The sequence below is a fragment of the Poecilia latipinna genome, unplaced genomic scaffold (genome assembly GCF_001443285.1).
Source record: "Poecilia latipinna isolate Pla-1442-1.1 unplaced genomic scaffold, P_latipinna-1.0 Scaffold1994, whole genome shotgun sequence".
NCBI classification, from domain to species: domain Eukaryota; kingdom Metazoa; phylum Chordata; class Actinopteri; order Cyprinodontiformes; family Poeciliidae; genus Poecilia; species Poecilia latipinna.
This window is the reverse complement of record NW_015114610.1, coordinates 128390-139885: the sequence shown is the minus strand read 5'-3', so window position 1 is coordinate 139885 and position 11496 is coordinate 128390. Positions and strand designations below refer to the sequence as shown.

At 36.9% G+C, this 11496-nt stretch overlaps 1 protein-coding gene across 1 annotated transcript; it reads left to right on the top strand.

Annotated features, from left to right (window-relative positions):
- The first annotated feature begins 3487 nt into the window (after window positions 1-3487).
- LOC106935649 (myozenin-1-like) lies at window positions 3488-6406 on the top strand. The gene is made up of 5 exons (XM_015016216.1): window positions 3488-3513; window positions 3631-3832; window positions 3912-3978; window positions 4537-4717; window positions 5878-6406. The coding sequence occupies exons 1-5, from the start codon at window positions 3488-3490 to the stop codon at window positions 6119-6121; spliced, it is 720 nt and encodes a 239-aa protein (XP_014871702.1). The 3' UTR covers window positions 6122-6406.
- Window positions 6407-11496: the final 5090 nt, after the last annotated feature.

Here is an 11496-nt window from a genome sequence, read left to right as displayed (position 1 = left end):
CACACACACACACACACACACACACACACACACACACACTTACGTGTTCCTGTTGGTAACAGGATAGCCAACATGCATGTGGAATCTCCTAGAGGGTTGCGGGTCGTTATCGGATGGCAAGGCGGCCACAAATCTGTCACCATAACAGACAACACAGAATAGCACATGGTGACTTTGCACTCATTTTATTAATGTGAACATATGTCCAAGTTGCATCGCATGAAGCTGTAAAACTGTAGGAAAAAAGTTAATGTTCGGTCAAGCTGAATTTAGCATTCCCCTGCTAATATTAGATCTCTTTCCACTTGCTGTTCCTTCCTTTGCTCAGCTACATTGGCTGTGTCTGGTGGTTTATTCCTGTATTTCGTCCAAAATGACTCAGAAGTTTCACATACTGCAGGAATGGTCCTTCAGAAACAGAATGTTTAATGCAGCTCTTTCTGCCAGACTCACCAGTGGGTCCATCTGTTCAAACTCAAGCTGTGCAGCCTTCAAATGGTTCAAACACAATGTGCGTTATTTCTATTAGGGGAAACACCAATTTTTTTTTTCTAATTGTACTTTATGAGGCTTTTTGTTTTCAGAGATATATATATGGTTGTGTCACCTGTAAAAGATGGACTGAGGCAGAATTTCACAGTACTCTGCCTATACTAATGCTGATTTTTGGTCAGTTTTTTAAAAATTATGTAACTTCAAAACAACATTGATTGGTCCACATGGACCTGCTGTAGATACTCTATCAGATGCACAAAGGTGTGTGATTGACAGTTGTCTCTGTCATCTGGGATCAGCTCCATCCAGGATAAAAATGTGTTAACTAATGTGTAAATGGATGGACTCAGGTTTTTTTCCCTTTAGTTATTAAATTAGTGATTAGTAACCAAGAAATCATTACTGTTTAAACTTTACCTTTAATAACATAAAGTTACCTAATTTTTAAAGTGCAATCAGTAATACTTTTATAACAAATTTATATCAGTAATGATTTCTTGGTTAATGTCAAGTTGTCATAACAAAGACATTTTGAATAATGTCAACTTTGTATTAAAAGTGTCATAATTTACCGAATGACGCTTTATGCCAACAGTCATAAATATTCATGAAGGCTTATTCATGTTCATGACAGGTTTTTATGACAGTGTCATGTCAGTCTTATTCAACCCCCTTCAAATAAAGTGTTACCAATCAAGCAAATGAAAATTAGTTTCTTTTAATTTATCATGCGGTTAATTAAAATCGCATGATAATCACATGTGCTAATATATTGGCACTAGAAACTAGAGTAAAAATATTATTATTATTAATTGTGCAGTGGATTCTCTAAGGTAAAATCTGCAGTCTGAATGCGATTGACCGCCTTGCACCCGTGGTTACATCTGCTATTCAACAATCTGTTGCCATCTCTCCGTTTGTCTCATTTTTTCCGGTTCCGGTCCGTCTGCTGTCCCATCTGCAGCTACATCTGTATCCTACCGGGTTGTTTTCAGTCAGTCATTCGGCAGCTAATCCTGCTTATCCCTTATTTTGCTCCAGTTAATACCAACACATCTCTCCATCATCCCCTCTGCCTTTTCCATCCCATAACTCTCTCCCACTATCTGCTGTCCGTCGGTCCGGTCCTGCCTCTTCTCCGTCTGCTCGGGTTCCTCGCAGTCAGTGCTACTTTCTCGGTCTTCTCAATCAACGCTAATAAATATCCCCGTGGGAGACTTGGCTCTGCTCGGCATCCTCAATATTTCTTTTCCATACATACAAACTTAGGCACAGGCCTGATTTATGATGCGCCGCTAACATCTCTCCGTGGCGCTGCAATGCCAACTTTCAGCTTTACAGATGAGTCTGCGTGAGAGGAAGGCGGGAGGACGGCGGTTTGTGGCTGGACTCCAGGTGTTATGAGTGATATCAGGGTTTCACATGGTGGGTGAGGAGCATGCTTTTATGAGGAGTAAAATCCATCACACCTCTCCATCAGTAGCAGAGAGAGGCCGTGCGTGTCAAGAGGAATTCCCTTCACAAACAAACAAAAAGCCGCTCTGACATTCCCCCAACTGCACACTCGTTCTATAATGCCTTGACCTACTGACCCCTAAAATGCCCCGAAGGCATGAGACCACACAACAGGTTCCCACTCCTAACTACTGAGAGTACAGCCAAGTATAGCCTGTTGCTAAAAACACATTTATGGGTGGCTAGTAACTAACTAGCCACAGGAAGTAGTACCGGAAAATACGGTATTTAAAGTACCATATTTTCCGGACTATAGCGCACACCTTACTATAAGCCTCATCTACGAATTTTTTTTTTTTAAACTGGAAACGTACATACATAAGCTGCACAGGGCTATAAGCCGCTGGTATCTCGGTTTTTCACAGGGACGCAGGCCTCCGTCTCCAACGCCGAACCACATGCAGCGGCTCTATTTCCCTCTTGCACCAACAGATCGATAACCCTCAACTTAAAAGCTGCATGTTTCCATGATGAGGGGGTATGAGTTTGAAGAAATTTCTCAGTCGTGCCTGCTGCTAGTATGTACTTGTTCTAAATGAAAATTAGCACTTTCTTCTTTGATTTCCAATTTTGACTTCCAATGATTCACTTCCTGCTAAACCGCCCCCTGGTGGTTGAAGAAAAATCCACAGTAAAGCCGCACCGGGTTATAAGCCGCATGGTTCAAAGCGTGGGAAAAAAAGTAGCGGCTTATAGTCCGAAAAATACGGTAGCTATATTTATAGTTTTAATTTTTGCTAAAGTAAACTTCTGATTACTATTGATAGTGAATAGAAAAAGATTGCAGTATAAATAAAATAAGTCATGTATTATCTTCAAAATTAAACACTTCATAATATATATTTTAAATAACAGCAAAACTAGTTTCCACATAACTGATGGGGTTGAATGTGTAACAAAAAAGGAACATTGTTTACCTTTAAAAATGAAACATAGCCAGAAAATGTTTACACATTAAATATTTGATAAAAAGTAAGGTGAAGTAATTTTATTTATATGGCACATTTTCAACTACCAGGCAGTTCAAATTGCTTTACATGAATTAGAAGGAAACACAAATAAAACAAACCAAATGAAAGACAAATATGTAGTTCTATAAAAACATATCTACATGTAGGTTCCCCATGTTTAATAAGAATAAGTAGTATGTAATTTATAAGCTAATAGAGGTTTCTCTGGATTCTAGCTCTGATAAAATTAAATGTTGGTTCTCCATGTTTGATTCTACAAAGTAGTCATTTCTAAGTTTCTTATAGATTTGTAATCTAACAGGAGTTTATCTAGGTCTTATTAGAAGTTTAATGCTAAATGTTGATCTAAAGTAATGAGTATTTTCTCTAGAGAAAAACTAAAATGAGTTTCTCTGGATTCTAAGTTTGTTCTTCTTCCTGGGCATTAAGTGAACCTTTTCAAATAAAAGTCATACAATCCTAGCGTTAATATTTCTCTTTTTAAACTTCAGTCATTTCTGTCCAAAATGTTAGAGCAAAAGCACTCCGCAGAGTTCGTCTATTTATTTGAAAATGTCTAATCTTTTAAGTTGAAATATAATTCTGAATTAATCATAGACAAACAAAAATGTTCAAATCTGCTGACAGCATATGTACCTTTTACCCGGAGAGCGCTATTTTTGTCCTCCTTTCTCATCCCGACAGAGGACGAGCTGGACCCGGACGCTGCTGAGTTCGACCTGGGCACCAAGATCAAGACGCCGAAGGACGTGATGCTGGAGGAGCTTTCCCTGATGAAGAACAAGGGCTCCAAGATGTTCAGGATGAGGCAGCAGCGAGTCGAGAGGTTCATCGTGACCAACGAGAACATGGTGGGGCTTCAAACATCCAACGGACCTCCTCTTGTGTTGAGTTCAGGAGATCTTATCGGCTGGTTCTGTCTTCCAGCAGAACCTCCAGAACCTGCTGATGTCTCCGCCTGTTGTTCCACCCAAACCAGAGAAGCCAAAAGAAGAAAGTAGGTTCAGGCTGCAACAAATTATTTTAGTTATCGATTAGTCGAACAAAAAAAAAGTAGCACATTCTACAGATTTTTCTTTTAACCACGTAATGCTACTTTATACAATACCAGAAATGTATTAAAAGGTGGAAATAAATAACTCAATTCCTTTTTTTAAAATAAGAAAATAAACATTTTATTGCCTAAAATGCAGTAACATAGTATTTCTTTAGTGAATTTGAACAGGGTAACGCCACTTGAGGAGTTCTAGGTAAAACATATTTGTAGACACGTTTTTCTTTTTAATTTTTTTTTTATCTTAAATGCAAAATATGGATATATTTTGTACAGTTTTGACTTAAATACTGCTCTGCATAATTTGCTGTTTTCAGCAAATGGCCTATTTGATTCTATATGCTCTAGTTAATAATTAATCAATTACTAAAATTGTTTCAATAACTGATCCATCACGATTAATCTAATTCAGTCCTAGTTCAGATATATGAGCTTTTCACTATTAAAATATTTTTTTTACTGCATATAATGTATGTTATTTCTAAACTTTGCAAATCTCAGAGGTGGAAGAGCCAGTAAATACTCTGGAAAAGGCAAAGAGGAGGAAGGAATATGTCCGCACCTACATATCGCCATGGGAACGAGCCATGACAGACGAGGAGCTGAAAGCCACCATGAAGCCTTGTATGCCGGGACCCATCCATATTCACCCAGACCTGCCTCAGTACAAAAGCTTCAACAGGTACAAACATGATCTAAATTAAACGACCAGGTTTAAAGGTTGTGGTGCTTTAAAGTTTAAACCGTTTCATATAGAAATTATTCTGCATTTTAACTGTCAGAGGATGTAAAAGCATGCAAAGGTTTCAATGTAGGTGGTTTCAAAAATGTGCAAGACCCCAAAAATGAAAAGAAAAAAGATTTAAAGTGAAACATCAAATAATGAGACATATTGACGATTAAAGCTCTCAGCTACTGAAACCTCAAAATTCAGTTTTTGAAAAATATATGAAATAAAACCACAAAAAAGCTGTTTAACAGAGAAAAATATGGTCTACACAATCATCAGGCCATTTGTTCTCAGAGTGCTGTATTCAAGCATATTAATGGAAAGCTTAGTGAAAGGAAAATTAAGGTATAAAAAGGTGCAAAGTAACACAGATAACTGCAGCCTGGACTGGATTGTGAAGCAAAGTTAATTTAAGAGTTTAGGGGGCATTCATAAGCAAAGTTGGCCAGTAACTAATTACATTTACTTGAATACCTTTTTGGAAAAAATTTACTTTTAGGAAAATGTTTGCGACACTGAAGTGTCACTACTCTTGAGTAAAAAGTTTGGATATTTTGCCCACTGTGAATAATTTTACTGAATGAAATAGCTTGTTTAACTAAATATTCACCAGACACAGACGCACACCTGCAGTTTTAATTAAAAATTCATAGGTTTTATATGGAAAGAAATAGATTTTTAAAAATGTTTCTTTTCCCAGATTTTGTTACTTTGTAATTATGTTATTTTTAAGATTTATTTTCATTTATTTTGGTCCTTAAAATACAAAATATTTCTACTTAACTTCCTATTTTCAGTACTTGAGTCGCATTTTTACCAAATACTTTTACACTCTTGCTTGAGTAATTTCTTGGCGGCTACTTTTTACTTTAACCAAACTAAAAATATGTTGTACTGCTAGTCTTGCTTGAGAACAATTTTAGGATAAGCTACCCACCTCTGTTCACACTTTAGCTGAATTCAGAACATAAAAAGTCTGATCTAAACCGATGTAACTAATACACTTGCACTTATACTTGTCAGAACCAGAAACATCCTCATCTGTTCCTCTATCTACGCAAACTTTGCAACAAAAGACAAATGAGCTCTTATTTATATTTTTCTCTCCCCAGGACGGCGCTGCCGTATGGCGGCTTCGAAAAGGCGTCCAAGTTGCTGACCTTCGAGCTCCCAGAGGTCAGCGCTGCCGGTGAGGAGCAGGAGCCTCTCCCGACCCTTCAGGCCGACATCCGCTCAAGACCCTCGTTCAACCGCACGCCCATCGGTTGGGTCTGCATCGACGGCAGCTCGCACGTCCAGCCGGACGTGGAGGTCCCCTACGAGACGGAGGTCCCCTGCGAGACGGACGACCTGTAAAGACGCATGTAGACATGAGCATATTTACAGTCCAAGACTTCGTCACACACAAAGAAAGCTCTTCTGGGATTCATGTCAGACAGACTTCAGCTCTGTCAGCCCTGCTGAGGTGCATCTGTTAAACACACGACTTTAACTGACTGGAAACAAAAATTGTGAGCCTTTTGTGCCGCTTACACTCTTCACTGTTGATCAGCTAATTGTCAGACCTGGGTGAATAGCAGTAGATTTGCATGCTGCAATCTTAAAATAATGTAAATATGCAATAAATGTCCCCCTTTACAGAATGTCTGGTTTCTGTTCACCCCACATCGACTTTAGTTGTGGCAAAATTAATTACAGTACAAAGAGTAGAAGTGAAATTCTCATTCATTTTCCCCCTCCTCAGTCAGGTGAGATCAAAAGGTAATCAACACATCTTTTAAACTAAATATTTTATTTGAACAATCATTTCTGATCTTGGTAAAAACATCTGCAGCTCTAATTTGTTGTTGAAAGAAAAGAAAGTGGGTGTAAAACAGCAGGCAAAGCACAGATCTATGCAGCTGTCCACACTTTTATTAGGAATGTAAATTCAAATTGCATTCAGCGGGAAAAAACACAAACTCTTAAATTTATGAAAGCTATTCTTTAAATGGGCCAGAGTACAAAAACTTAATTATAATCCATAGGGGTGTATACATATATTGTGCTACACAGAGTTTTTTCTCTAAGCCACTCTTCAAAACGGGAAAGATATGAGAAAATGTTATTCAAGTAAGGCAGATGTGTGTTCACGGCAAAAACAACATTTTATTTTTGATCTACTTTCTACTGCAAATATCTTAGTACACACGAAATAAGACAAAATTAACTTACAAGTAACTTTATATGAAGATACAAGGACTACTTCCTTAATACTGATGAAAAAGTTTTAGTTATAAGTGAAATAATCCATCAGTGAAACTAGTACTCAGTGCCTATTTTAAACTCTTTTCAGAATGAGCTGTTTTCACTTTACATCCAGATAAACTGCTGCTGGACACAGTCCCACAACTGAAACATGAAAATGGCTGCAAACAGATGCGCAATGATACAGCCTTACATATTTGAAAAGCAGAAGTAGAGCCTCCTGCACAACCAACAAGAATGCAGCAAGTTGTTTCTAAACGGTAAGTCAACTCAGAACAGCACATACAGCGGTAAATTAAGCGGACTAAACAAGCAGCAGCTCTGCTTGGGTTGCTAGGTAAAGGGGCTGGGCTTGGCTGGGGTTGCTAGGTAACTGCGCAGTACAGTTTGATTGTGATTTTCTTTTTTAAAACTGCGCTTTTTCCAGACACCAAAAATCATTAAATTGTTGCCAAAAAAATGTCTGGGTGTTTTTTTTATAAAAAACAGTTAACACCCAAATGGAAGAATAAATATGTGAAAAATGTGGACTTTGTGTAAGAGGTCCCATTTAAGTCTGAGTTATGATTGTGATTGCGCTTCCCTCTCAAGTGGCATTAAATTTAGTTCTTTTTTTAACGTCTAAAGACTTTGAAGACCTCACACTAGAAATAAGGAGGCCTCGGGGAACTTTCTACCATAGCAGTATTCTCCTGTCAGCTAATAATAAAGAAAATAAACGATGTCCTTCAGTGTCTTCCAGGCTCCCTGGTGGTCCGGCAGATTTCCAGCATCGGTCACCTCTGCTGCTGGTGTCAGCACAACGCTCAGCGATTCAGACAGATAATTAAACTAAGACCTCAGGTGCAGCTCCCTCTCTAACGCAAAGAGTTTATGTTTTTTATGATTAAAAATCTATAAGAAGCACCTTAATATTCATCCCCATCTAAATAAAATCCATTGTCGTCTATTGTCTTCCAGAGTACATCAGTGAACAAACAGCATAATGAGGATCAAGCAACACAGCAGACAGAACAGAAGGGAGAAGTTAGCCTTTTAGATCTGATAACGATGGACGGAGTTTAAAATGGACCAATCCCGGAAGCAAAACCAGCGTTAAAAACCTCCCAGTCAAAGTTTGGCACCCAAAAACAACATTCATTCTCCATCAAATCAGACTTAACTGAAGCTATTTTACCAGAAGGATGAGAAAAATAACAATAATCTGTGATAAAACATGTAGTGACATTCAGGTTGTGCGGTTCGAGTCTCATTTAAGACGTTAAGACATTTCGGGTTCCTTCTTGCTGGATTTTATTTCACATCTGCCGTCTTTAAGCTTTCATTTCTTCTTATTTAGTTTTAAATTTCACCTCTTCTGTCATATTTCTATTTAATTTATTTTTATCCTTATATTCTCTTAATCAGAACAGTATTTTTCAAGGATCTAAATATCTTTTTCTTTGCATCAACTTTGTTTAACTGAATAACCACACAAATTCTCAGTAACTTGCAAGCATGAATAAGATTAGTAATGTAGTTTACAAACTTATTAAAAACAAGAATATTTGCAACGTAAAATATTTCATAAAATGCAGCTCAAAAGGTTAATTTAAAGACAATAAACAATAGTATAAATGAAGCTATCCACTCACCTGTCCTGGATTTAGGATCTGAACGAAGGTACGAACATTGAATATGAACAAAGAAACAAAACTAATTTAGATTATTTTGCTAGTTTGTATATATATTTAGTTATAATTTTCTTTTAAGTTTGTTTTATGTTAGCATAAGCTCTCCCTGAAGCTAAATATCAGTCTGTAGAGAAGACAGCGAAAAAACGGCAGAAATTAAACGATCATAAATGTCATCTTGTCTCCTCTGTCACCATCTATATTTATACCTACTTATGTTACCTAGAATAATGCTACTAGAAACAAACTGGGGTGAGTGTGTGCAGCAAAGTTACAACAGAAATGTTTAAAGTAAAGCACTATGATTAATTTTAAACTAAAAAAGAGTAAATTATGAGTATGTTAAAAGGACAAGTAGTCAGTAAATACAATCTTAGCCAGTTTATCACATTCTTCAAATGTGATGCACGTAGAATCTCAGCTGAAGGCAGAGCTACACAATCTTGATTAATTTTATTTATAAAACATATAAACAGTCATGCTCTATTGTGTTTTACTACATAAAACCCCAATAAAATCTACTGACGTTTGTGGATATAATCACCTGTAGAGTTTACCTGACACTATTCATATTTGCTTTTCAATCTTCTATAAGGTCCATTTGTTGTGGCTGTGAAAAACGTTTCCTCCCACACCTCCAGCGCTACATTTAGTCGGCGCCACCATGACCTCTCACCTGCTCTATGAATAATTTGTGGCGCTATAAGTGGCGCTGGCTCGTCTCCAGATACAGATATGAGGCAGATGTCTTCTGCGTGTCGCTGCCAGCAGGTTACAGCCGAGTGCGGGGAGAAAAACTGCTGAAGAAGAGACGTGATTGTGCTCCGACAGGTAAGGCCAGGGGGGCATGACATCATCAGCACAGGAGAGCGCGTTTCATACGCTATGGCAGGCTGTTGTGATATTTAATCAATGCCGACTCGTATGCTTTCTTCATTTAACATTCAAAATTACATTCTATCAATGATTACTGATGATTACCAGTGGTGGTTACGTGACATCATTTTTTTGTTTTGTTTCTAATGCTACAAAATGTAGAAAACTTCCATTGTTATGAATATTTTTCAAAGCGTGTGCACTGGTAACCCTGTCTGTCATTCGTAATTCTTATCTCTGCTTTTTCTAGATGAAAAACATCAAGTCTTGTCCTTATATACACAGATAGTTCCACAACTTATAGGAATCACTGAAGCTTTCATGAAAGCCTATAAAAAAGGCCATATCCAACCTTTTAGCTCTACGTGTAACAGGGCTGCTCCGGAAAATCACTTTGACAACTGTCACCTTATCCATTTAAGTTATTTGGTAATTCAATTTAACAATATATGAAGCCAGAGTGGATTTCGTATTTGCAGGGAATAAACTGGGCTGGAAGTATGAGGATGAATCCTGGTAATTTATTAATCCCATAATGAGTTGTGAAACCTGGATGTTGCAATGCTGTGGAAAAGTTACATTTTGTTTGTGATTTTGCTCTTTTCTTGTCACATAAATGTCTTGAATTGTAAAAACCAAATGTTTCCCAAATGTTTAAGAAAACACACACACACACACACGCACACGCGCGCACGCACACACACACACACACACACACACACACACACACACACACACACACACACACACACACACACACACACACACACATACATATAAACAACATATAAATCAGCAGCGTTAACTGTAATTAATCACATCAACACCATGACGAATTACTCCATAAACATAGCATTTAGCAGGGTTGTGTATGTTTTTGAGAACAGATGTTGGTGCTCAGCCTGACTCCACCGAGTCAACCAAATAAAATCCAAGTTTAAATCCTGCTTGTAAAAGTTAAGTGGAACCACATTGGGGATAAAATAATACAAGAGCAGAACTTAGAAGTGGCTAAAGTTTCCCTTTTAATTTATATTATGTACATTTTGTTTCTTTACTATGCAATCAGTTGAAAAACAAAATCTATTTTAAAAGAAAACTGTAAACAAAAAAATAAAAAAATGGCTTATTTGGAAAAAATGTCTTGAAATATTATATGAATCTGAGGTTTTGCTTTTATACGATGGAGCATCACAAAAAAATTCATTAAAAATATATTAAACTATATAAAAATATGATAATAAAGTCATAGTATTATGAAAATGAAGTCATAATATTATAGTTTTATTCTGGTAATATTACAACTTTATTCTTGTAAAATTGGTTTCATTTTTAAAATATTAACTTTATTCCTGTATTATTATGACTTATTCTAGTAACTTGATGACTTTATTCCTATCATTTTATTACTTTTATTCTTGTTTAAGTTTATTCTCGAAGTATTTATTCTCCTAATTTTATGACTTTATTCTCATTATTTATTTTATTTTATTTTTTTGAGTATGTCCCTAATACTCTGTCGTACTTTCAGATTTAAACCTACGCTGCACATTTTATCTGAAAAATGATTTGCGATGTTTATACTTTTACTTTTAAATTCAGGTGATTCAATTGATTTTTTTTTTTTTCATTCATTGGTTGCATTGCAAAGAAACAGTTTCACCAAATAAAATTCAATGTTTGAAAAATCGTCCGATATGCAAAGGTTACTCAGATTTACTCCTCTCTTCATGTTCTGTACCTCTGACCTTCCACATCAAATCAGGTTTTTAATCGTAGAGACCCCTTACTATATGATAAATTAACTTGCCATAATTGCTATCGTCCTTGTTTTGCCCGGAAGGCGGCACCGTCGAGCTAAACTAATCCGCAACAATCGCGCTACGTCACTCTGTCAGGCTCAGCTGGTAAGAGTCGATGGCTCGGTATCGCGAG

Excerpts from the sequence above, each read along its gene's own strand:
- LOC106935649 (XM_015016216.1), top strand. The coding sequence starts at position 3,488 with ATGTTAGAGCAAAAGCACTCCGCAGA. Across the intron at positions 3,514-3,630 it reads GAGCAAAAGCACTCCGCAGA|AGCGCTATTTTTGTCCTCCT; the intron begins GTTCGTCTATTT and ends TTTTACCCGGAG. Across the intron at positions 4,718-5,877 it reads CAGTACAAAAGCTTCAACAG|GACGGCGCTGCCGTATGGCG; the intron begins GTACAAACATGA and ends TTCTCTCCCCAG.